The following is a 27,220-nucleotide window of genomic DNA, read 5'->3' as shown; positions in this document are numbered from 1 at the left end:
AGACACAGACACTAACTTGGTCTCTAAAAAAACATTTATTCCCAAAATTGAGGCCACAGATACAGATATTCTCCCTCACAGGCCTCTGCTTACTCCCACCAGACAATTCCCAAGCCTCCACAATAAGATGCCTCTTTGGCCCATAAACATCTTCTGTAGAATACCTCTGTCTGTGTTCTCCCAGGCCTCTGAAGCCAGGTGGTCTTCCCGTTCACATTTCAGTGTCTTTCTGGGGTGGCTCTTCTGTTGCCTTCTTGACCAAGAGCTCTGTCCAGAAAGCCACTTCCTTGTCTTTCAGCTTCTGGCCTGCCTGGGTGGTGATGCCAATCTGAAGGTACCCTTCCTTCTGGTCGTACATCGGCCAAGGGGGCAGTCCCTCCCCATTGGGGTTCCTGAGAATAGAATCATATAGAAATTCCCCAAAGCTACTGTGTGCTCTCAAACAACCTTTTGAGATTTTCAAGGAACCCCTGGCTTCATCTCTTCCAAGAGGCTCATATGCCTCCAGAGACAGGGAGCTCACCATCTCCTGGGCAGCCTGTCCATTTTTAGAGAGCTCTCACATTAGAGGCCAGAGGGCCGAGAGTTTGACCATCAAACATCAGAAGCTGCCCCTTCCGGATAGATATGCCCTACTCCTTCCCAACCAACCCTGCTCCATCTTTTCCACCAGTCTCACCCATTCCGTGCAAAGTTGGCCCAGAATTTCATCACCATCTTGCTGAGTTCAATCTCCTCTTCCGAGGCACCCTCTGTTGGGAAGAAGACAAAAAGCCTTTGCAATTCAAAGTGTGGGTCATGGACCTGCAGCAGCAGCACCACTTCAGAGCTTGGTAGAAATTCATAATCTGAGCCATTTCTCCAGATCTACTGAGTCATAAGTTGCATTTTAATAAGATCCTGGGCAATTTATGTGCATTTTAAGCTGGAGAGTTACTGATCAAGGACACAGTGAAGGGCTGCAGTCAGTCCCTGAGTGAGCTGCCTTTGTCTTCTGTGCCGACCAGCCCCGCCTCTCTCCCCTTCAGGGTGGCAATGCCACACCTCAGGGTTTCCACTACAGTGACCTCACTTCCCAGGACTGCTCTCCTTTGCGTCTTTTCTCAGTATCTTCCATCTACCCACATATACATAGAATCTGAAAAATAACAGAGCTGCAACGGCTGTAAGGAGTCACCAACCAGGAAATGCCTTGAGGTGGGTCACACACGAGTTGTCTTTAATTGCATTTACTTAAGGAATTGAAGACATTTGTGAAAGTAATTTTTTTAATGTCATATTTCTAAATATATTAAATTTAATAAGATATGAGTTTTAGATAGATAGATAGATGGTTGGATAGATAGACAGACACACATTAGCCCTGATTCAGGGTCAACACCCACTTTAACGTTACTCTCACTCACATTCTGATATGCTCTTGTGAGTGGGAAGTAGACGGTGGCATCCTAGCCCTGGAGCAGGGCCCTGCAGATGACCCACTACCTGTGATATTGATGCCCGGGTATGGATCCTTGTAGTGACCATGAATGAGGGCACATGGATACACATTCTCTATCATACATCTTAGAGCAATAGAAAGGTGGGAACATTTGTAGTTCAACCCTGTTATGGTGAATTTGGGACACTAAGACCTGGAGAGATGGAGGAACTTGCCCAAAGCTACCAGACTGAGAACTGAACCCAAATTTCCTAATCCCGAGTTTGTAGACACCAAAGGGCCATCACCTTTTAAAAATGGTGCCCCGAAGACTGAGAAGATCTCATCCCCGTGGTCTCCTATCACCGTCTTGGGTCTCATGTCTGATGAGAAGCTTGGGCGATACTGAAACTCATACACATAGGTGGGGGCTCCGGCATCTGAGAAGACATGGATTCATGCACAGTTCATTTTACCTCACACACACCTGGATGGTATCAAGGTCTCCAGGGGCCTTGAGCACTCAGGGAATTGGTGGCAAACCTGGAGCCTGAGTACACAACAACAACAATATTAATAACAGCTGCCATTGTGAGTGCCAACTGTGTGCTGGACACCGTGTGGCTCTGTGGGAAACCTCTAGTTATCAGCATAATAGAGAAATAGTGTTTCAGAAAAGTTCCATGACTTGCTTAAGGGCACATAGCTGGTGGAGGTGAACTTGGATTTGAGCCAAGTGTTTGTTGAATGAATGAATATTGAATGAATGAATGAATGAATTTTGAAACCTTCGGTAAATCCATTCAAAATAACTATCATTTTGGGGGCACTGGATCAATTCACATGAACTTTTTTGCCTACTGATGCATTCACACTCAAGTACATCTACATACATACAGTTTACACCACTGTATTTCATTGATAATAGGCTAGTTTTCATTCTCTTGGAGAATATCTGCAGCTCACTCTGTGTCTTCAATTCTGCCCAGTTTTGAGTGTTTCCAGTGTTTTTCTCACTATTCTGAGAAGAGTGAAGCAAATCCAAGTTGCTGGCCTAAAAGTGCAGATATTTAAATACAAACATATGCAGAGGGGGGACAATCTGTCTCTTGTGTCTCAGGAAACCACAAATTCAGCCTTTCCTATTTCCCTGTCACCTCACATGTCTTGCCTCCTGCTTGGCCTGGGCAGTGTTGAGGTGGTGAACAGAGAAGAGGGGCTGAGGAAGGAGAAAGTTGCCTCTCTCCTGCCTCTCTCCTCCTCCCCCTGCCTCCTCTCTCACCTCCTCCCTCCAAGCCCCAGAGATGTCAGCTTTCCTGCTGATGCTTCCCCGGAGCTGCCATCCCTGCTCCTTCATGGCTAACTCATGGGCAACCCGGCCATGGAGATGGGCACTTTGTGTGGATCATGAGGCCCACAGTGAGTGACTCCAACGGAGGAAGGGTCAGGCCTCAAGTCAGCTGGCGGAGAAATGTTACAACTTTTTCACCCCTTGGGTACAGTAACAAATTTGGAAAAATGAAGAAAAAAGAGAAATGACCTCAAAGATCACTTAAAATCCACCACTTAGAGAGAACTCAGTTAATAATTTATCATATATTCCTTTTATATTTATAAAATTGGGACAACATTGTATATGTTATGATTACAATCATTTCTTCACATCATAGAATATCCATCCACAAAATGGTTTAACGATATATTCCATCCTGGCATGAGGATGTAGAATAATTCATTTAATTACCTCCCTCATTCCCATCATTGCACCCTTGGTTTAGCAAGGGGAGTTGTTTTGAATAAGCAATGCTCTGTGGTTCTGTAATCCACTTGTTAATCCTCCTGCAAGCTCAAGTAGAACTCACTGAAAGGAGAGGGTTTAACCTTACATCTGCCACTGAGAAGTTTTAGAAAGGAACTCAGAAGCCAACCACAGAGGAAAGACCTTTTTTCTGTAAGCTAGAGAACTTATTTTTGGCAGGGTGCTGCCCAAAATATATTCTTCCTCTTCTTTTTTTTTTTTTTTTTTAACATTCTGCCTAAAACTCTTGAGATTTATAAAATTCCTACAATCACAACACAAGTCTTCAAAAGAAAGTAGGGCACAGATTTGGATAATGACAATTAGGAACAACAAGAGAAGGAGAGGGAGGGAGAACAGTAGTAATCAAAAATACACAAATTGAAAATGTGATTTTCTTTTTAGATGAGGAAGGGCTTATGAAATTGGCAGCATTATTTTTATTTTTTAATCTGAGTATCCCAAGTGGGAGAATTAAGGAATCCACACTCTTAAACACTGGAAACCAATTTCACAAGCAGTATCAAGAACTTAAAATACTCCTACTTCCAAGCCTAGTAATTTCATTTCTAAAAACCAATCCTAAGAAATTTATTAGAGACTAGATTAAAGATTTGTGCAAATAAGACTGACCATAATGTTTTTGCACCAATAAAATATGAGCAGCCACACTAAATATCCAATAAAACAGGAATAAGAAAAGTTTAATGCATCATTGCATGAAATAATGGATGTTTTTGATGAGTTTTTATTGACATTGAGGAAATGCCTGCAATATAGTGTTCTATGAGCAATAAATTAATTTTTAAATTATATGTAAGATTTGGAAATATTATTAGAAGAAAATATATCAAAAATTTATAGCAAATACTTGTAGGTGAAGGAGTTATGAGCAATATCTGGTTTCTTCTGTATGTGTTCCCAGATTTCAAAACTTTCTACCACTATAAGATATTATTATATATTATTATACAGTAATTTTATATTCAGAAAAGTTCTTTTTTCTCAAAAAGTGAGTGAGAAAAATATGAATGAAAGAATAACCTTGATAAAATCTGTGTAGTCCTGTCAAAAGACCTTGAACTCAAGTCATGAGAGATCAGATAAAAACACACAAGTCCAGTATGGCTGGACAGGAGGATGATGCAGCCAGGGATACCACAAATCAGACACATAGAAAGGGGAAAGACCAAGTTTATGAAAGAATACATTTGACCCCAGGTGGCCCCTGGCTGAAGAGTTTCATCAGGACACTCTGGAGGAGGACGTGTTAACCAGCACCTGTACTTTACTGTCCTGAGTGCTTTGGCATATAGTAGGTCAGCTGTAGATACTTTTTATCATTCTTATAACATCCCGAATTTATAACCCTTCCAGCATGGTTAGAAAGAGATGTCTGGACCAGGGAACCATTTCCTGGCTTGCAGACTAGGTGAAGGAGGGCTCCTAGAAAAGGAAGTGTCCTATGAGGACCTCAAAAAGACAGCCAGAAGGGACACCTCCTCTCTAGGTGAACTCATCCACCCCTGAAGTCACACCCCACCTACACACCTCAGGTCAATGTTGGAAGGCCCTGTGGTAGACCCAGCACACACTGGGATGGACAAAAGTCATCTGGAGATACTGAGATTCTCCAGACCACCTGTCTTCTCACCTCTCACTGCTCACTCCTTTTGTTTCCCTTGGTCTCTGGCAACCCTTCTGATCCTGTGTTTTGCGTCACTGTACCACAGCTTCCCCAGTTAACAAATTAGTTTGAAGCTAGCTCTGATCTTGGAAGTCTTCCCAGAAACGTCTTCCAAGATGTACTCTCTAGCCCCACAGGCCACAAAAACTTCAGTTGAGGAGTCACTGTAGCAGATGCTGTGGGTGCCTTGCCACATGCCCTACTTCTGGGCATGACTTCCATCTCTGGCATCCGTAGCTCTTTGCCTGAGGTCTTTGGCCATCATAGACCACTCTGTCCATGTGTATAGCAGGTCAAAGCACCAGAGAATTAACAACCCCTTGGGAACAGCCTTCAACCAATGACTAGTGGGAGTTGGAGGATAAATACCCCAGCTCCCATGCTGCTAACTTGGGATAAGCCTGAGGCTTATGTAGTTTCTGTACATCTTCTGTACAGAAGCCTTCTGTAGTTTTCCCAGATCTCCCCAGCTACAGTATCCACAGTGGATACTAGCTTGAGACTGCAGCATAGATTGGCTTCCTTCTCCTTCCTGTGTCACTTCTGCACTCCTCTACTGGTGTTTCCTGGGATCACCTCTCAAATAAACCACTTGCATTCAGGACCTTTTCCCAGAGTCAGCTTCTGGCATAAACTGACATAGGACGACATCCCACCCTAAGCCATATGGAATCAGCCTTGGAGGCTCGACTCTCAGCAGTCTCCACATATCTGTCTATGCTGAGGGGTGGGCAGGATAGACAGCAAAGCTGGTGAGATCAGTGTCCCTTTCCTGCCCAACCTCTGGGACTCACTTCTGTGGAGACGGGCCACAGTCACAGATGGGACACAAAACATCGCATCTCCGATCAAGTCCAGGAAGAGGTCTTTCTTTTTGACAGGGTCATCGGTCCCTCCTAAGTACTTCTCAGTGGCTGCTGGAGTCAGTTCCTCAGGGATGTTCTGAAATGGATCAAGAGTGAAAGTGACCACCACCCCTGGTGATTGACACGGCTTCTCTTCTTGTGTTAATGGTGAACCTCTTGATTCCTGTGCAACCACCCACTACCCTAGGGTAGCTGATGAAAAAGGAAGAAAAATGGGAGCAGAACCCTCCAGCACCAGTCCTCATTCTGCATTTAGTTGCTTTGTGATTTTGGGCAAGCCCCTCCCCTCTTTGGGTCTCTGTCAGTTTCTGTGATTCCCTAGACTCTTACAAGGATGGGGTAGGACTTCCACAAGAGTGACGTGGCCGTTTTCTGGTCCAGCTTGCCTTCAGAGAGTGGGTAGCCCATCATCTGTTAAAAAAATGGTTAAACAATTGTGAATCATTTGGAAATAGCAGAAGAACAAAACTGACCAACTGACTAAACCAATGCAGGCTGAAGGTAACCTTGTCATGGCTTGACGGGCATGGGTCTTTGATGAGTTGGGCAAACTCAATGAATCAAATGGACTTATTATATCCAGAAACTCAAGGAGTGAAAAGAGGATAAAGTAAATGTTAAGACAAGCTGTCCCAGTCCTTTGCAGTATGTATGTGTATATATATTTCAGGCTAGAGTCCCCACAATGGTCATCAAGACAGTGAGGAAGGATTTAAGCCAGGCTAGAGTTGAAGTAAAGGGCTCTGAGTAGAGGACACAGACTCACAAATGCCCTCCCAGTCTCAGTTGACTGAGGAAGCCCCAAATCCTGCCATATGGCTCTGGTCCTTCAGAATAACCTCAAATTGTTCTGAAGTGAGAACTGCAGAGCTATGCACGTAACAGCTCCATCCAAACCTCTGGACTAAGGGACTTGACCAAACTCTGACAAGGTTTCTATCAGCTTAAGGCCCTGTCCCTAGGATGACCCAGCTTCTCTTAAAATGCCTGCCTGAGAAAGCTCCCTGCTGTCAGGAGAATTTACTGTTTGTTCCAGCCAAAACCTGGTGATAGGTTGATGGATTCCTGAACATCTTCTTAGAGCAGTTCCTTTAGAAATCTTGTAATTACAAATCCTTTCTCTGCCCTTTGAGATGTAAATCTACATCCTAAACTGTTTCCTCAAGGACCTGAGAGTCATCCCTTTGAAATGCAAACCATCAGGGGATGAATCTTGTTCTCTCTCAGTCCCTGTGGGAGGATAAAGACCTAACTTCTTTGGGAACTTTGCTTCAATTTATACAACTGCCTCCTGTCATGAGACAGGAGAGTTTGTTTCTCCTCTGGATAGGTACCAATTAACAAATCCAGGTGGAACAGTCACATGGACAAACCCCCCTCCCACCCCACAGCCTTTCCCTGAGCACAGCCAGCCTTTAAATAGGCTCCAGGCTTCTGTTTCAGGGACTTGAGCTCAGTTCACCCTGGACTCTTTTCCCTACTGCAGTGGTTAACTGAATAAAACCTGTCCTCACCACTTCCACTAGTGTCGGCTTTGTCTATCTTTGGCAGAAGGGGAAGCCCTTCCTAGCTTTTAGCAGTCAATTTTAACTCAAGAGGAAGCAGGCTCCTCTCAACTTTTCCACTTAGATGACTAGGATCATGTGTGGGATTTATGGAGAATCTATGAAAGCACCAAGCCCAAGAAGAGAGGCTGCAGGATCCCAGGGCTCACTCTCCTTAACTCCTGAGCTCCTTCCCCTGTCCAGGCCTCGGTTCTCTTATTTGCCCAGTGATTGTCTCTACAGACCCCCCTGCATCGATATTTCAGGATTCTTGGATTGGGAGACAATCAGAGAGCGTTTGGGGAGAGGACCGTCCAGGGCCCCACACCCAGGTGACAACTGGGCCATCGCTGAGAAGGTTTCTAGGGAAATATCTACTTGTGTGAAGGGGTCAGTTGCTCTGGACCCCAATGGGTGTCTAGAGAAGGAGGAGCTACTGAGACCCGAGATCAGAGAGGTGATGTGAGGGGCAGGGGAGGTGAGTCTGATTCCAGCACATCCTCACCGTTGGAAGAAACCAGCCAAACTCTTGCTTGTTGATTCCGATGATGTAGGGAACAGTGTGAAATGTCTTTTCAGCCAGGATCTCTTCAGGCATCTTTGGCAGCACCACTCCATCAACCACAGTGGGCAGGAAGGGGTGGCTCTGGGGAAGAGGGATCATAGTATCTGCGCTTCCCCTCTTGAGGAAATGCTCGCCTCCCTGTCTCCGCCTGTCTAAGCGAGAGGCCAGCACCATAAATCTGCACGGATTTCATCTGTTTAGCTTGTTTATTGACTCTTCCCTCACTCCAGGAGGACAGAGATTGTGTCTGTTTTGCCTGTTTCACTGCTATATCCCTAGCTTCTGAATCAGGTCCTGACTCATAGTAAGTGCTAATTAAATCTTTGCTGAATGATTGAATGGATCTCATTTAATCCTCACAACACCTTTTAAGGTAATTGCTACTATCCCCAGGGAGAGAGCAGAAAGGACAGGATTGTGAGACATTACAGAGGTAATGCCATTGGAACCTGGCAATGCCTTGGAATGTAGGAGGGGAGGAGGACAGAGATGGGGAGGATGCCATTGGAGAAATGCGACTGGGAGGAGGGTGCTGTCCTCAGGACTGAGACTCTGGGCTCCCTTCCTGACGGCCCTGCACACAGTGCAGCTTGTACAGATAATCAACCCTGCAGCCTCTGGGAGGAGATCTGGGCCCCTCACTGAAGGCTCCTGAAGAAATCGCTTATCTAATAATCTCTACCTCACCATATTGGAAGTTTCTAGTCAAGCCTTCTCCCTTGGGGGCATTTTTGGGAGCAGGAAATGTAAACAAGAAGAAGGTAGGCTGAGTCCAAGTGACACAGTGTTGATGACTGGGAACACTGGACTGGGAGTCCAGGGAACGGGTTCCAGTCCTACATCTGGTCCTCCTGGCTGTGTTATCCAGGGAAGTCACCTCCCCTCTCTGGGCCTCAGCAATATGAACACAAGGAGTTACTCTGAGTCCACAGGGAGAATTTTTTCATTCACATTTAACTGGAGCTAAGATGTCAGGACTCAAAACCTGTAACCAAGAAACCAAAGGACCTTACCTCTCTGGGGTCTCCAAGTAAATCAAGAGTGAAAAATTTCTGTGAAGACAAAGGCAGAGGATGTGGGTGAGGAGCTTCCTTGGAGTAAAGCTAGACACTGGCTCCCGCGGGCGCAAGCACAGGGTGTGGGTGTAGGACGGGGAGGGGAGGCCTGGAGATGATGTCTGTGGTTGTGCCTGTCCCGCCCTCCATCCATTTCCGCTTCATATTCTCCCAGGAAACAACACCCTAATTTTCTTTTGAGGGACCTGCCTCTTCCGCACTCTCTGTCCATGAAGCCAGGCATCTGTATGTAACCTGTGGTATGCCATCTCCCTGACCACAGAGATGAGCACATGCCCTTGTTGGTCTAATAGAGTTTACCCCAAAACTTTAGCTGGAATTATTGGGAAAGAGGGTTTCTAAGTGGAAAGAATGTAAGTCTAGAGTGCTGTTGTTGTCTTTAACCTCCCCAGGGGACTAACCTGCCTAAGGGCGAAGCCAACACTGAGAGGTAAAAAGCTGAGGGATAGAGACAGATTCTTAATAATATCATAAGTGCATCTGGATTCAGCCATCCCTGAAGCCATCTACTCCTGAAATGTAGTTTAGTTTTGAGTTAGTTACTTGAAAATTCTGTAACAACACAATCCTTTGTCTGCTTTAGGCACTTTGAGATGAGACTTCTCATCTTGCATTAGAAAGTCCTGACTCATTCAATCTCAGAGAAATTCATCCCACACTAGTTTCTTCTGTGTTCACTAAGATTGCACTGATTGTAATGTTGCACTAGAGTTAATAGGTGTGATCGTATGTAGCAAATAATCAGTAAGGGTCCCACCGTTATGGGTTGTAGCCCTACTAGCCAGGTAAGGGTGTGTGTGTGTGTGTGTGTGTGTGTGTGTGTGTGTGTTTGAATTGGGAAAAGTGGATAATCATGGAAACACTTTCATATGATCTCAGAAAATTTCAGAAAAATAACATGTGCTCTTAGTTTTTTTGGGTTGTCCAAAAGTCACCAACTCTCCCCTTAAAGGCTGGGTTCTCTTGTGCTGCATGAAGAATTATTGAAATCTTTGCCTACCAGGCATCAGAAAAAATTTGCCTTTTAATTGTTTGAACACATTGGTCACCTTATTTGAGCCTGAGAAACCAGGATCCAAGCCCCAAGGCTGCACTGGCTTCAACCCATGGAAATAGAGCAGAGTCCTGTGCTAATGGCCTGTCCCTGAGGGTCCAGGAGTATCTTCAGGAGACCAGGGTCCAGACAGAGAGTCCAGGGGCTCAGGCCCTTGACTCACATTCACACCCTCCCCCAACAAAGAGAATAGTTGTCATTGGCTCTAGATGTTGTGTTCTCTAGGTCTCTGTCCTGCTGTAGCTTCCCAGTGATGATCCACTGCCATAGCCATCCATCAATCCTCAAATATCATCTTTTCTGTGAAGTATCCTTGTGACTATCATGAATGCTTCCCTTCTCTGTACTCCCAACAAACTTAACCCACGACGTATATGAGTACATTTACCTTCAATTTTTCCTTGTGAGCAGGGACTGTATCCAATCCATGTCTGCATCAACCTTCCTGTTACCCACACATACATTTAGAACAGTTGGATGGGTGGATAGATGGATGGAAGGATGGATGGATACGTGGATGAATGGAGGGAGTTGGTCAATCCATGTAGTACGGGAGTATTGGATGGATAAGCAGATAGATGGATGATAACTAGCATATTGATGATGGATGGATCACTGATTTTAGAGGGATGGATGACCGAGTGAAGATATATGGTGGCTGGATGGTGAATGAATGATTGATAATAGATGAAGGAAAGTTATGGATGGACTGATACTAAATTGATGAAATGCCATTGATGAACTTCATAGATTGGTGGATGGATAGATGGATACTAAGATGATGAATGCGTAAATGGATGAATGAATGAATGAACGTGTGTTTATCCTAGAATCATAATTGAGGTAGAGTCTCGGAAAATCTAGAAAATTGAGCCACCACTGGGTTATAATTGAAGAAGTTTCTAAATTAGCCAAGATAAATTGTGACAACCTTTCTGAAATATTCCTTAATATCCTCATCACCCAAATTCAGGATGGTAGTTACCTCTGGGAATATGTAATCTTTAATTTTTTAAAAATATATCTGAAAACAAGAAGGGCAAAATACTAAGTTTCAAAAGAGCTGGGGGATTATTACAGAATTATTCATTAAGTTATTTTTTGACTTCGCTAACATTTGAGATATTTCATAATAAAAAAGAAAAAAAAAAGAAATTTCCCATTAAGATCCAGAGGCTGACACTGCTCCTGAGAGGTGACACACTATCCTGGGTAGTTTTTCCGGGGCAACGGGACAGCTGAAATGATGAAGTCTGCGGCCAAGTTTACGGGGTCGGGGGGGGTAGTTTGTGTGGACATGAGAACAGATGCACCTACCATCTTCTGCGACGTCTCCAGGAGCTCGTCTTCTGTCTTCCGGCACAGGCACTGAACAATGACAGCCGAGGTGGTGGTGTTACACCCAGCAAAGACAGCAATTTTCTGCAGAGATCACAGGGGACAGCAAAATTCAAGAGCTGTGTCCTTTCCCTCAGTCAATAAAGAAATGTTCTATGCCAAGCTCAATTTCTAATTGCAGCAGGGGGTTGGCAGAAAATGCTCTAGACCAGCAGGTGTGGGTCCTGGTTCCAGTCATGACAATGACACCACCTCTGTCTCTGTCACCTTATCCCTGTTAAAATGAGCACAGTGATCTCAGAGCTGAACATCTAAGGAGAGGCAGCATGGAGTGGGGTTTAAGAGCATGAAGTCCAGAATCACACTGTCTGGTTTCAAATCTCTGCTCATCCACTTACTAGTCATTTGACCACGGGCAATTCACTTGCAAAGTGACCAGAGGAGAAGATGCAGATGGAGAGAAGGCAGCCTCCATGATGGTGGGGCCATGGAGAGTGTGTAGGGCTCCCCAGAGCCTAGGACAGTGTCTGACGCAGAATCAATGCTCAGTATGTACTTGCTCAATAAATAAAAAGGCATAGAGAAAAATAGAGAAGAGAGAGAGAGAATGAATGAGAGAGAGAGAAAAGAGCAAGAATGAGTCTTAGATTCCCTTCATTCTGCCAATTTCTGGTTCTAGTTTGATAGAGAAATCCAGCCCCATCTCTGCCACCTCTGTTTCCTTTAAATAAATTCCCAGTCTTGACTTACGCCTAGTCAAGTGGGCTTCTGTTGTTTATAACCAAGGAATTCTGAAGAACAGTCTGAAAACTCTAAAAATTCCTGGTATCTTCTTTTCCTCTCCTCCTACTTTCCAGCCCCTTTAAGTCTGGCTGCAGCCCCCACCACTCCAGGAAGCCAGCTCTCACAGCCCTACCAAATGCCCCACATCACTGACTCCAGTGGGCGCTCCTCAGCAGAGCCTCCTGTTGCTCACACTCTTCCTTGGCTTCCTAACAGCCTCCAGATAAAGACAAAGTCCTCACAGGGTCCTGTGCAGCATGGTCCCTGCAGTGTCCCCACCCTCAGCTCACTCCAGGTCCCCTCTGCTCCTTCTGCTTCATCCACATCACCCTTTTTCACCTTCTCTCACTGGAGATACTTCCTCCTGAGGCAGGACATTTGCACATATTGTTCCTTCTTTCTGGAATATTCTTTTCTCACCAAGCAAATACCTTCTCATCCTTTTCCTCTCAACTCATTGATCGCTTTTTTCAGGAAGAATTTCCTGATAACCTCCCCCTACACGCGGGACTAAGAGCTACTTTTGGATTCTGTTATGACATCAGGTACCTCTGCCTTATTGCTCTTGTCACTGCTGATAATTTATAATTTGTGTGAGTATGTAATCATTAATCTGACTCCTCCATTAGGATGGAAGCTTCATGAGGTTGCTAGACATCTGGCTCTATCAAAATTATTTGTTGAGTCAATGAATGAATCAGTGAATCAGTTCTCCAGGAACCACCCCCAGTCACAATGCCCTCAGGGAGGGACCCCATGGGGCCCACATGCTGCAAGTGGGTTCACCAGAACTCAGACTCTGAGAGAGACAACACACAGTGACACTCCACTGCCCACTGTCTGGCCTGGCCCTCACCTTGGCACACATTGAGAAGTATGGTCAGCGGACAGTGCCCGGCACTGGCAGTCCAGAATCATGAACTTGAGTCCCAGCTCTGCCCTGATCATCCTCTGACCTTGACAATCCGCTGCTACTCTCTGCCCAGTTTGCTCAGCTGGATAACTGGGAGGTTGGGTGAGGGGCCTCCTTGCCCTTCCCACTAAGCCATTCTCACTTCTGTGATTCTTTGAAGATATTAGCTGGATCCCACGGCAAGAAAGGCCCCTGAAGACTCCAGGAGAGCAGAGCAAAGGGTGCAGGGGTCGTGCAATGTGAGACCTACCTGAGCTGTAGCCTTCGAGTCATTCTTGACGACGGCAGTAATGAGGGCCACTCCACTCTCAGAGATGGCCCGGTGGAAAAGGTTCTTGGCCAGTGGAGATAATACCTGGGAGGAGAGGGAGAGGAAGAGAGTTTATGCTTACAGGGAGGGGTCTTCAAGAGCTACCCCCATCCACAGCTCTGCCCTGGACCATACCCCTGGAGACTCTGGGCTCAGTGGACAAGACCGGTCTTTACCTGGCCTGGCCTGTTCCCCAGGCTGACTCTGGGACCCAGCTTCTCCAAGAAAACCTCCTTCAGCTGGGGGGAGCCAGGAGCACAGAGTGAGGGACAGACAGGACATGCGTGGCATGTGCTGATTATAACAATCAAAAGCATCTGAAAGATGCTTAGAAATTCCTAGCAACACTTTAAAGACACAGTTCTGATTCTGCATTTCCATTACTCAGAATATTTCCTAAGAAATAAGATCATGGACACACACGGATTTTAAGAATGTTCATGCTGTTTATAAGAATAAAAATTGGAAATAATTCAAAGTTCCAATATTATGATAATGGGTAAGTAGCTATTTTTCATTCTTACCATGGAACACTATATGACTTTAAAAAATAAAATTATGAAAGAGTACTTAATATTTATGGAAATAGTTATGGTGTATTTTAATGTTAATGAAGGTTTTTTTTTTGTTGTTGTTTAAAAATCCTAGATAGATAGATAGATAGATAGATAGATAGATAGATAGATAGATAGATAGGGTGAGCTATGTAAAAAAGTCTAGAAAAATACGTGTCCAACTGTCCATGGTGAGTATCCCTGGATAGTGGGATTATGGCTTTTCTCTTTTCTGGGGTTATCTGTACTTTTTACTGTAGCTTCACTTAATAAGACATAAAAAATATTTCCCTCTGAGTATTCAACTATGAAACCAACACAGGTTTTGAAAATACACTAATAGCGCTGACCCTCTGCTCAACTCTGAGGCAGCTGGAGGGTTCCGTACAACTCCTGGCATCTTCTAATCTGGTTTTCCATCTTTGCTTCCCTCAGTGTATCCCTCAGCCCCATTCCCCACACCAGGATCCCAGGTCATGACTTTGTCCCACATCCACAGTCCCATCTCTCCCCATCCCACCTTCCAACCCCTCCTCCCTCCCACCCACGTTCCCCAGCCCAGCTCCATCCATCAGTCCCAGAGACTACCTCCCTCCCTCTTGGCCATGGACATACATTCAGACCATCTCAGAGGAGGCCTCTGACCTGTTCTTAGTGCTCATGTCCCTCTGACATGAAGATCCGGCTTCAAGCCAAACATGACACTGCCCAAATCTCATGATTGACTCCTCTTATTCATAACTTATACCCACCACTACTTCCCAAGAGAAGTGAGGTGAGTTTTATGTCAAAACGATTAGGAGGGAGAGACAGATCTCAACCAAGTAAGAAGAGGAGGAAGGCTACTGTTGCAGCTGCAGCTGGAGTTTCTTATGGTCCCAGGATGCTAAGCTGAGCTCTGAGCTTCGTGGATGTCAAGGAGAGCTTGGCCATTATCTCTCCACAATCTGATGCTGTGCAGGGTGGGGTCAGCCTTGAATCCAGATCTTGTAAGTAATGGAGCCCATGGCTAGATTGGTCTCCAAGCGGTCCCATCAGGAGCCACATCAGCCACAGGAATACTTACAAGAACAGAGACACTTTCACCTCCCGCCGACTCTCCAAAGATGGTCACGGAGCCTGGGTCCCCTCCAAAGTTGGCAATGTTCTCCTGGACCCAGTGCAGTGCGGCCACCTGGTCCAGATGACCCCAGTTTCCCCGGCTGTGCTCATCCCCTGTGCTGTGAGTAAGAGACCAGGGTGGAGTGGGAGCAGAGACGTCATGGCAGGGCTCTCAGGACCATAGATGGGGCTCTAGGTGAGCCTTCTGGAATGAGACAGGGCTTCCACAGCCCTGACACAGAGGTCTTCACCTGCCATCCTCTCCTGAGCATTGTTCTGTTTTGGGCTCTACAGTCCTTCATCCCCATGTGTCTATTGAGCATCTACCATGTGCAAACACTGTTCTAAGAGCCAGGAGACCATCTGAGAACAAAACAGGCAAACCTCTGACTACACAGAGCCCACACTACAGATCACAAACAAAGAAACAGATAAGTATAGAATAGCATGTCAGGTAGTGAATGTGCTTTCAGGAAAATAAAACCTGGTAAGAGGAAAGGCAGAGGTGGGACAGTGGGGCCCTATTTCAGACCACATGAACAGAGAAGACCTCTTAGAGGCTGTGGCATTTGAGTAGAGACCTGACTGAGTGAGCACAGAGCCTTGCAAATATTCAAAGAAGGGAATTCCAGGTGGAAGAAACAGAAAGTGCAAAGGCCCCAGGGTCCAGTGAATAAAATGAGTGCAGCACATACAGCTAGAGAAGACCCTGTGGGCCTTGGTGAGATGTCGATGTCATTGTAAGGAGGGAAACCAGCACAGGGGAAGGACATGACTCCCTTTATGTCTTAAATGATGACTCTGGCTACCGTAAGGATCAGACAAAGTATAAAAGTAGCAGGGTTATAGAAGTAGGAGGTTGTTACAATAATCCAGGCATGAGACAGAGGGCTTTGATTAGTGTGGGTGCAAGAGAGGAGGTAAGAAGTGGCTGGATTCTGAATACACTTTAAACGTGGAGCCAAGAGGATTTTCTGACCTACTGGATGTGGAGTGTAAGAAAAAGAGAATAGTCAAGGCTGACCACAAGACCTTTATCCTGACAACCAGAAGGTTGGAGCTGCCAGCAGCTGAGCAGGGGGCACTGTGGGGAAAGTAGGAGTGTTCTTTGGAATGAGGGGCAGTGGGAATCAAGGGTTAAGTTTGTCCCTGTGAAGTGTGAGGTGACCTTTAGATGTTCAGTGGAGACAGCAGGAGGTAGAAGGAGGTAGACAATGATGTGCATCCGGGTTTCAAAGAAGAAGATGTGGCTAAAAATAGCGAGATGTGAAAGTGCCCCCAGAGGTCACTTAGGGCACCAGTGGAGATGGAGAAGGAGACACACACAGAAGCCCAAGGATGGGGAGGAGGAGGGTCCAGTGAAGGGGCTGAGAAGGGGCAGTCTGTGAGGTAGGAGGTGGCCAGGAGCCAAAAGAAGGTAGCATTTTAAAAATATGTGAGTTATCATGTGTGGATGCTGCCAAAGTTGGGCCAAGAGCTGGTGGGTCATTGGTGACCTTGACCAGAACAGTCTCATGGCGTTGCTGGGGTCAATACCTGACTGGCATGGGTAGAGGGGAGGGTAGGAGGAGCGGAAGCATGGAGAGCTAATGTAGCAGTTTATCTGTGATGGGAATCAGAGGAATGGGCCGTGGGTGAAAGAGATGAGCAGTCTTAATGAAGGCTTTACATCCTGGGTCATGTCTCACCCGGAATAACTCTTCTCTGTCTCCATAGGTCTTTCCAGGGAGTAGCCCACCCCTTCCCCAGCCTGCCCATCAGCCATCTCAGGGTCAGAGATCCTGGGGCTGGTGCATTCAGAAAAGGCTCATAGTAACTGTGTCCTGCAGGAAACCTGGTTCTGTTTCCATGGAGACTAGATGGAGAAGACTCTAGCCTTGACTCATGAATGTGCCAAATACAGAAGGAAATGGGATGAGTGGACCTGACATTCCTTGGGAGGGTTGCCCATTGAGAACAGAGACTGTGACAACCTCCCTCCCAGCTTCCAGCCACCCCTTCCTTCACCCACAAGCATTCACTGAGCTCCCACCATGAGTCTGCTCCTTCCTTACGTTCCCACAAGTTAAGATGTGTAAGCCTCTGACTACTGTGCTGCATGCTAACTGGCATTTTAGAGGTTGCAACGTGCTGGGGCAGCATAGGAGAAAAAGAGATGAGCATTTCAGAGGAGGTAACGTTTGAGTTAGCCAGCCCTGGAAGACTAGTGGTTAAGATTCAGTGCTCTCACTGTCATGGCTCAAGTTCATTTCCTGGTCAGGGAACCATACCACCCGTCTGTCGGTTTTCCTACTGTGGTGGCTGCGTGTTGCAGTGATGCTGAAAGTTATGCCACCAGTATTTCAAAGACCAGCAGAGTCATCCACGGTGACAGATTTCAGCGGAGCTTCCAGACCAAGACAGACTAGGAAGACGTACCTGGCCACCCACTTCTGAAAAAATTGTTCATGAAAACTCTATGAATACCAGTGGAGCATTTTCATTTTCTGAAACAGCACTGGGAGATGAGAGTTTTATGCAAAAAGGACTCAGCAGGGTTCTGCTCTGCTGCACAAGGTCCCTAGGAGTCAGAATCAAACCGATGGCACTAAGACAAACAACATTTGGGTTGGGCCTTACAGGATGAATAAAAGTTTTTCAGGTAGAATAGGCGTTATAGGCAGAGGGAACAGCACATGCAAAAGCTCAGAAGCATGTAGGTCAGCGTGGCTGGGGAATGAGAGGCAGGTGGTACCCAATTATGAAGGGACTTAGGTGCCTTACCAGGGAATTTAACAAAGATCCCCTTGAAGACTGACATGACCAGAGGTGGGTCCTAGCACCCTTGCTTTGGGGACAAATGTGCAGTGAGAAAAGTCTAATATGTTACCTGAAGAATCCCCAGATGCCCAGGCGGTACTGAATGGTCACCACCACCACGTTTTCATGGGCAGAGAGAACCATCCCATCATAGGTTGATGCTCCACCTATCATCAGACCACCTCCATGGATCCACACCATCACCTGGACAGGGAGGAAGACACCATACTGGATACAGGAAGCAGAGCTGGGAAGGACCTCAAAAGGTTGTTTAGTTTGGTTGCTTACTTCTTGGCCATAACTCAAGGAGGCCACTACCCAAAGTCCACTAATCCCCAGCAAAGTTGGAGCAGGCAGTTGCCCTCATCCGCCACTCTGGGGCCCCGGCCACCACCCCATTCAATGCAATCTCATGGCCCCTGCCTGTCTCCCCAGCCTCAGTGCCACCTCCTCCCAGGCTCTTCATGCTGAGAACAGCATCATTGGCACATTCAAGGCTAAGGGTGTCATCTTCTCCCCAACACTCCCGTCATCCTCATGCCTGGACCCCTCCCCCAGCTCAGCATACTCTGCATGCTGCAGCCCTTGTCCTTCAGCTTCATCTAAGTTAAGCAGTGAATTAAACTTCTCTCATGTGTGAATGATTATCTCAAGAGGCACACACGCCCCCAGTGGTGTGTCTTCCTAATATACCTTCCTTCAGCCTCCTCCTGATTCCTCTACTCCCCAAATCCCGCTGATCCTCCAAAGCTCAGCCTAAAAGCCACCTCCTCCAAGAAGTACTCAATCCTTTGGCTAACATGATCTGAGAACTTACTGTGTGCCAGGGACTGTGATAGGAATTGAGGATCAGTGTGCACACAACAATTCACGACTCATGGTATTTAAAAGGCTCACACAGCAGGGAAGTGAGAAAGGATATAACAATAATACTGCCATAATTTTGTTAATTAAAAAAACTTGGAACATGAACTATGTGCTAAGTACTGTTCTAAGTATAAAAATAAACCATCCACAAGGTTGGGACTACTATTGTCCCATTTAACAGACAGGAAATCTGAGGCACTTAACCTGCCGGAGGTCATGCAGGTAACGAGCGGTGGAAGCAGGACTTGAACCCAGACAGTCAGGCTCCAGAGTCCACATGTTGAGCTGCCCAGCACACTGCAGCCAATGGCCATGGTGCAGTAGGTCAGCTGCTAGGGAAGGAGTAAGATCTTCCCTTCAACTCTAACTTACGTGTCAAGAGTAATGTCTTTGTATACTGTGAGAGGCACTGAGATACAGCTTGATATTCATCATTGAACCCTCATATGTGATTATTCTAGTTTTGAGGAAACAGAGCCAAGTCTCTCAGTTAGTAAGAGGAAGAACCAGGATTTAAACCCAGGCCCTGCAGTTCCAGAGCCTGTGCCCACAAGTAGAGGTTCTCCTGCCTCCAGGATCCAAGCATCCCTGTTCCTCCCACACGTCTGATCTCTGCCTACCTCTGGGTGGAGGGACTGAATTTGAGTCATCTCAGAGTGAAGGCTGAGCCAAGGTCGGGTCAGCAGTGATTTGCTGCAGTTAGTCCCTGTCTGTGCAGCCCAGATGGCGAGATCCTTGAAGGCAGGTGTTGCGTGTTAATGGTTTTATGTTCCTCCTTTCTCCTAATCCCCGATTCTAGCTAAGTATAGGGGATGCTGGGTTCTTAACAGAAGAATGAGTGAATGAATAAATGAAAGAATGAATGAATGAATGAGTGAACCCTTGTCCCCACTTCTTTGGGCCAAGCATGTACAGTGCTGCTTCTAGTTATAAGTTCACAGACACCTCCTCCACTCCTGGGCATCATGCCAGGTGTGTCCTGGGAGATGGCTGGGTGCTCACACCCCTCCCTTCTCCACCCCAGCCTCCCCTCCTTTTCCAGCAGACCCTCCCCACCCTCCAGCCAGGTCTGGAAGCCTGCCGCGTCTCTGGGCCTCCCTTTATTCAGGAAATGCTGACTCACTGGGTCATCAGCCCATGCCAAAGACAATTAGGGAGGGAAATGAGCTACAAGAAAGTCTCTGATAGTTGGCCAAAGGTAAAGGAAAGCGCTTCTTGGATTTACCCAGGCTCTGTCCCCCACACCTCCTACACAGAACTCTGAAGTTGTCAGGAATGGGCCTCTGTGTGCAGAGGAAAAACCACACACAGTCTCCTAGTCTGCGTAAAGAGCACTGCTTTGAAGATCAGAATTCTCGCCTGCTCTCATCCTGCCAGCCCTACTGTGTGACCTCGCCTTCCCTCTCTGGGCCTCAATTTCTCTATGTGTAAAGGAAGGGTTGTGTTGTCAGCTTATTCTAAGATCCCTTCAGTTCTAACCTTGTTAGAAATTATGTCCTAGCTGCTCTGGGTATCAGATTCCTAACCTATCAACTAAGGGTAATCATTCATCTTCTTCTATTAGCGTAAGAGAAGTTGAAAAATTAAAATGTACATTACAGATCTACAGCAACTCCCTCCGAGTCCCTACGTCTGTAACTAGGGAAAACTTAAGTATAGAGAACTTATGTTTCTTTTGAACCTGCTATCTGCCTGTGGTGGGAAAAGGAAGCCCTAGGGCCCCTGAAACACCCATGGCGGGTGATGCCCCCACCCCAAGCTGCCTTCATCCTGTTCCAGTCTCCACCAGAAGATCCCACAGCACTGGAACTCACTGCTTACTGGCAGCCTGCTTTTGTTCATCAAGTCAGCGGGAGTGTAAATATTTAGGTAAAGACAGTCTTCCGAAAACTGGAGAGAAATATTCTGCTTTCTGTTGGTAAATAGGTCTGAGAGCATCTTCCCTGCCACTGGGTCCTGGGAGCACCTAGGATCGACAGGGAGAAAGAAGAAGTCCTGAGGTTCAATCAGAGCTAAGCAAGGAGATGTCTCCTATGGTCAGGCCGGCTTTGGACTGGGAGTTTAGGCCTGTAATCGAGTTGTTCTTACCAAACTCGAGACACTGGAAAGGGCTGGAAGCTGTCTGGGGATCTAGGTGGGGGGCCCTGGGGCTTGATAAGGTCTTCCAGGACGGTATATAGTGAGGAGGCCTGGGCACCTGTCCCCTCCCAGACCCTTCGGGATGCCCTGGTCCAGGAGAGGAGGCTGCCTATGCACCTGGGAGAGGACCATTTCCTTCATGCCCTTGACACAGCCTGGCTCCCCTGGGCTCCATATGGTGGGCTGCAGGGTGAACATGTTCTCACCAGGTAAACCAGGTGTTCTCGTCCATGGGAGACTTCCATAAACCATGGGAAGTCACTCAAATGGCAGGCATTTAGGGCATACAACAGGTCAGGGGTGAAATAGTTTTGGGGCAACACCAGGATAACTGTGTTCTAGTCTGCTGCAGCCACCAATTTGCTATGTGACCTTGGGTAAATTCCTTCCCTGCTCTGGGCCTCCACCTGCCAGATCTAGGTGAGAGGAGTGATTTCTATCAGGGTCTACAGCCCTGACATGCTAAGATTCTATCATCACCCATCCCAGGCAAGCACTAATGGTTGCCCTAATAAAGAATTGTAAAGATCCAATATCGACCATAATTGTTAACATTTACTGAGTCCTCACAGCATATCAGGTGCTGTACTCCTTGTGTGTTAACTCATTTAATCCTCAGATCACTCCCATTACATAAGTTCTATTATTATCCCCATTTTACAGTTGAGAAAACTGATGCACAGAGAGGTTAGAGAACCTGCCCAAGGTCACACAGCCAGAAAGATTCATACTGTGGCGTTCTTATATTTCCAATGACATAATAAGCTACATTTCTGAATCTCAATGTACCCAGAAGGCAGGCGTCACTGGCCCCAGTGTGTAGATGAGGAAACTGAGGCACTAAGGTGCTTGGATGACACAGCTGTCAAGGGGCAGAGTCAGAGGCTACAAACACGACTTCCTGACTTCCATCCAGGGGGATCTTTGCTCAGATCACCAAGAACAAGGGGCATAATATTCATAAAACAAGAAATTCAAAAGTCAAAAATGGAAAAAGAGTTCAATGTCACTAGCATTCAAATAAATGCAGAATAAATAGCAAAATTACGCATATAATTATGATAATAATAATTATTATTCTTATTTTGCCTATCCAACAGCCAAAAAACATTTTTAATAACCCCAAGCATTGCCAAAGTTCCGGTGAATGGAAGTTTTCATATATTAGCAGAAGGAGAGTAGGTGGAATATTTCTGGAGGAAAATTTAATAAAAGGTGTATACACTTTGATTCAAAAAATCATTTCTTGTAACTTAGAAAACATTCATGAGTGTACATAAAGATTTAGCTGCAGGATGTTCATCAGAGTGGTATTTATATTATCAAAAACATTAAAGGCAACTTAATGGCCTCAAATAAGAGATTGGGTAAATAAATTATGATTCAATACCCAAGGTAATGCAGGTGTTAAATCGCAGGCTGTGATATTTAATGTCACAGAATGATGTTCACGATATACTTATAAGTGAGCAAAGCAGGCATCCAAACTATCTGTGCAGCATAATGGGCTATTGTGACTTATAATAAGAAATATATATTTGGTCTTCCTCCAGTTTCTGGCACAGGATCCTAAAACCCTTGGAACTTCCTAAGTGATGAGAGTGACAAAGATGTCTTTTGTTATATTAATGAGGTGACTTTTGGACCTCAGCTAAGGATGAGGCTGGTTGCCAGGAGAACCAACCAGTGATGAGAAGTTTGGAACTTTCAGTCCCATCCCCCTGACCTCTGGAGAAGGGAGAGGGGCTGGGAGTTGAATCAATGGTCAATGGTCAATGATTTAATCAACCGTGCCTATGTAATGAATCTACATAAAAAAGCCAAAGCACAGGGCTTCGGAGAGCTGACAGGTTGTGAACCAGAAGGCTTCCTCGTGTCACCCTGCAGGGTCCCCAACTCCATGAGGACAGAAACTCTTTTCTTCAGGACCCGCCATATGTATCTCTTCATCTGCTGTTGATTCGTATCCTTTAATATCCTTCGTAATAAACGGGTAATCTAATGAGTAAACTAATTTCCGGAGTTCTGTGAGCCACTTCAGAAAATAAATAGAGCCCAAGGAGGGGGTCATGGGAACCTCTGATGTATAGCTAGTGGGTCAGTGCCACAGGTAACAACCCAGCCTTGCGATGGGCAGCTGAAGCAAAGGGCAGTCTTGTGGGACTGAGCCCTTAGTCTGTGACATCTGATTCTATTTCATGGTAAATAGTGTCAGGATTAACTTAATTGTAGGACAGCCAGCTGGTGTCTGAGGATTGCTTGTTGGTGAGGAAAAAACCACTCACACTGGAATTTCATGCAGAATCTTATGTGATTCTTTTTATAAGGGAGTAAATATGCAACGGATAAAAGACTGGAAAAAAAGAAACTAAAATATGGAGAGCAGTTCTCTCCAGGGGGTGAAATCATATAGGATTTTCATTTTCTTACCTTTCTTTTTCCGTGCATCCTTGCTTTTCTGTAACAAGTATGTATTACACTTGCAATCAGGAAATAAAAACAGTGAATACTATTTTAAAAAGGAAGGATGAGTGGAAGGGGAGAAGAGGAGAGAAAAAGAAAAGAAAAGAGAGAAGAAAAGAAGGCAAGACGTGGGACCCTGGAAATCACCAGAATGCCTTTCTGGGAAGAATAAGGTCTGAAGGGATGCACATAGGCATCTGGATGCCATGAGGTGAGGCTGAGGGGCTTCTTTGCCCAATTTGGCCAGAGTGACTAGGACACACCAACCATTGATCTGCTCATGACTAGGTGGCTAGACACATTGGAGAGCTGAGAACTCGCCTGGTCAACACCCCAAAGCACTCCCCACACACAGCCTCCTGGCTCACCCTACTTGCCAACTATGGCAAAGTACGGACAGGAGAACAAACAGAACCACCACTTCTGATCCCCCTCACCTGCTCACTTTTTTATTTTCTTCAAAGCGCTTCTCATATTCCAACACATTACTTAATTCATGTATTAATTTGCATGTTGTTTATTATCTGTCCCCACTCCTAGAATGCATGCTCCATGAAGATGGGATCTTTGTTCTGTTTAATATTGGATCCCAGGAATCTAGAACATGCCTGGCACACAGTAGGTGCTCATAAATACTTGTTGAATAAAGGGCTCTAGAATGCTGTGAGAGTTTTGGAATGTCTCTAAGGATCTACATTCTGGAACAAAGGATAAGCCACTCAGAGGATCACCTTGGCTCCTTCCTGCATCACTTTGAGGCAAACGTCCCACTGAAAGACGCCAAAGCCACCCCCCGGCTTACATCGGAGGGTAGGAGGTGGTGTTCTTCACGAAGTGCCATGGTTCTGCAGGCTGTGGCGGAGTGAACCTCAGGGGTCCAAGAGGGGGCTTGGCAAAAGGGACGCCCAGGAAGACGGCCACGGGCTGTGCAAATCCTTCTAAGCTGACGTACTTCCCCAGGACCTTGCCCTGCACAGTGTCCACAACAGGCGGCGAGGATGGGAGCCCTGCTGGACATCGAGAGGAAATGAGGATGTGTCAGAGGTGGAAGGATGGAACTGGATCCAGGTGGATCTCCCACTTTCAGAACATGACCTTGAATGAGTGACCTCAACTCACTAGGCCTCAGTTTCTTCTTATGTAAAAGAGCAATAAGGTTAACTGTCCTTCCTAACTCATCGGGCTATCTTAAGGAGCAAATTGGAATTGGAGGTAAAACAACATCAAGTGAAAAGTAAATACAGGAAGGAGGGCTGCTGGGAGCGAACAGACACTGGGTTTCCACTCTCAGGAGCCTCTGGAAACAATTATCCACTAGGATCCTGGCGCTGAGCTGCATGCTGGATGGGAGGATGAACAAGAGGTGGCCCTTCTTCTCAGAAGCTCTGAACCTTGTAGGGAGAATGAGCCACACACATACTTGACCCTCCTGCTGGGAAGAAAGTGGTCAGTGTCCTGAGAGAGGCACCAGTAAGGTCCTACAGGAGTTAGAAGAGGGAGCGAGGGCTTCTATTGGTGGCATCATGAAGGCCGTGACGTTGGAGCTGGGACTTGCAGCAGGGGGAGGACTGAGCAAGGGGAGATGGAAGAGGGGGTATAAAGGTATAAAGTAGAGAAGAGAATGTGCTGAGGCTCTGAGACAGCAAAATGCAAGGCCTGCACGATGAAGAGTGATTGTCCATTTGAGCCAGAGAGAGTCTATGGGGAGGGGAAGATAATCCTGGGGTGAGAGGGGTTCATGTCTGGGAGGGCCTCGAATGCCAGGCTAAGGGTTTGGGCTTTACTTGGTTGGTAAATGAGCAGAGGGAACAGATCTGGAGTGCGGGTGAGTGACACAACCAGCTTGAAGAGGGTTCTTCTGGTGGCTCTGAGCAGGGTCGTCCAGAGGGGGAGAGACGGGGGTCAGATTCCTCTCTGTTCCATTCTTGTGGAGCAGACAGTGCTTCCTCACTGAGCTGAAATTCACCTCCCTGCAGCTGCCCCATCAGCCCTGGTTCTACCTGCTGTGGGACCATCCTGAGCTGTCGTGGGGCAGGAGGCCTTTCAGACACTTGATAGTGCCCATCCCTCAGGTCAGCTCTTGTGTGTCTTCAGTTTGTTTAAGCATTCCTCATAGGAAATGACGTCTGGTCTATTGTCCTCTCAACTGCTCTCTTTTTGATGTAGACATAAGGTTAACATCTCCCTCAAAGTGTGTGGGCAGAGCAAAAAGGGATGATGTAGATTTGTTCTTATACAAGAATATCTAATGCTCCACTTCAAGGGAAATTAAGTGGACAGAAGCCAGATGGCCAAGGGTGAGAAAGAGGGTGATGAGGTGAGAGGCATCAGCAATAATGGTGAGAGCAGCATTAACCACATATGTTATAGGTAATGTTTATATACTGAGAACTTCCTATGTGCCGGATGTACATTGCAGTTCATTTAAATTAATCTTCACAAGACCCTGGCTAGGTAGGTGTCCATATACCCATTTTACAGATGAGGAAACTGAGGAAATGGAGGCAGCCAGTGTGGACTTTCTGAATATGGAAATGGGATGGGCTTGCTAAAGGAGGACCAGTGGTAAAGGAATAATCCCTCCTAATTTTGCTTTTACTCCACCCTTACACTCAGTTCCAGGCCTCTCACAGTGTGATACCACCAGAAAGCAGATATAATCCAGATGGGCCTGGGCTGTCAGGACACTGACGGCCTCAGGACTCAGGAGTCACAGAGCGAGTCCAGATCATTATTTTCCAGCACCTTGGACAAGGCCATTTCCCTGTCTTAACCTCAGTTTCTCCAGCTATAAAGTGGCACAGATGCATTCTGAGGGCCCCTGATGTACCCTTGTATTAACGATGTCTTTAGTGTCTGTATTTGATGCTTTGACATCCGGGGCCTTGCCGACCCTGGAGGGACTGCCCCTCCCAGAGGCAGCCATTCCGAGAGGTGGGAATCAGCTTGTACTTCCAGCATGCCACAGCCCACACCCCAACCACCCTCTTTATCAGGATCCTGCCCTAATCACACAGGGCCAGGTATCTGACAAGTGCAGACAGCCCCGAGGCCCCAGAGCTTGTTGAAATTGTTTAGTTTGCCAACCCTGAACCTGCTTATCCTGCCTCACCCCTTCCTCCCACAGCAACCAGGATGAAGACTCTTGCCCCAAATTCCTCCTCCTCCCTCTGCCTCCTGACCCGCTGGGTTCTTCACCTTGTGGCCGACCATGGTGGTGACGTGACCCCTCCCCTTGGGAACTGTGAGTAACAGAGTATCTTTCCAATGGCAGTCAGCTCCTGGTCTGTTGGTCTTACCATGCCTCAGATTTTGACTAATACGCTATATTTTAAAACAATCCCTTTTATATATGAGTCTTTATTTTGCACTTTCTCCATATCAGGAACTATGCTCTTTAGAAAAAATGACCCATTTCCTCCTCACAACAGCTCAATGAGATAGGCACTGTCCTCATCCCTAGTTTAGAGGGGGAAACTGAGGCACAGAAAAGTGAAGTTCCTTGCCTAAGGATACACAGCTAGTAAGTGCTGGGCAGGAACTGGAACCCACGTACTCTGGCCCCAGAGTCCATATTAATATCTGCTAAGCCACTCTCCAAGATTTGGCCATATCCGGACTAATCATCAAGGGGAAATAAACTGAGCTCTCCAAAGTTCTCATCTGCAAGGTGTGAGGTTTGCTGGTTGTTCTCCTGTGCTGGGAGCGGGCAGCTGAGGTCTCAGTGTTCATCCACCTTAGCTGGGTGACTGGGCTGAGCGCTCCAAGTCTGGAGGGCACTCTGCTGCGGATCCAGACCTGTCATGTCTTTGTGTCATCAGCATCTCCCTCACTGGTCCCTGCACAAAGATTTCCAATGTGCTCCGCTATTTGTATTTCAGAAGAACTCACCCCAAGCCGTGGAAGCAGTGAGGGACACCAGGACCAGAGCGAAGAGCCACAT

The 27,220-nt window shown here is 46.4% G+C and overlaps 1 protein-coding gene across 4 annotated transcripts; it reads right to left on the bottom strand.

Moving 5' to 3' along the window:
• Window positions 1-211: 211 nt before the first annotated feature.
• On the bottom strand, window positions 212-27,220 carry LOC101408130 (liver carboxylesterase-like). 4 transcript variants are annotated; one of them, XM_087420348.1, is made up of 14 exons: window positions 27,169-27,220; window positions 24,080-24,287; window positions 20,497-20,641; window positions 17,879-18,012; window positions 14,975-15,128; window positions 13,295-13,399; window positions 11,328-11,432; window positions 8,894-8,932; window positions 7,821-7,961; window positions 6,102-6,182; window positions 5,700-5,847; window positions 1,715-1,860; window positions 680-750; window positions 212-392 (listed from the first exon to the last, which is right to left on the bottom strand). In XM_087420348.1, the coding sequence occupies exons 1-14, from the start codon at window positions 27,218-27,220 to the stop codon at window positions 212-214; spliced, it is 1,710 nt and encodes a 569-aa protein (XP_087276474.1). The 4 variants fall into 4 exon arrangements, with proteins under 4 accessions (XP_087276474.1, XP_087276476.1, XP_087276475.1 ...); XM_087420350.1 differs by having other exon boundaries at window positions 680-752; window positions 1,729-1,860; XM_087420349.1 differs by having other exon boundaries at window positions 24,080-24,284.

This window comes from Ceratotherium simum, chromosome 30 (assembly GCF_057802395.1).
Source record: "Ceratotherium simum simum isolate JZ-2026a chromosome 30, ASM5780239v1, whole genome shotgun sequence".
Taxonomy (NCBI): Eukaryota; Metazoa; Chordata; class Mammalia; order Perissodactyla; family Rhinocerotidae; genus Ceratotherium; species Ceratotherium simum.
Note: the sequence above shows the minus strand (reverse complement) of the source record. Positions and strands in the feature narration are given on the sequence as shown.

Coding starts and splice junctions, on each gene's coding strand:
- LOC101408130 (XM_087420348.1), bottom strand. CDS start 27,220: ATGTGGCTCTTCGCTCTGGTCCTGGTGTCCCTCACTGCTTCCACGGCT. Junction 7,962..8,893: donor TACTTGGAGACCCCAGAGAG/GTAAGGTCCTTT, acceptor CCTCTTCCCCAG/AGCCACCCCTTCCTGCCCAC. Junction 393..679: donor GCCAACTTTGCACGGAATGG/GTGAGACTGGTG, acceptor TTCTATTCTCAG/GAACCCCAATGGGGAGGGAC.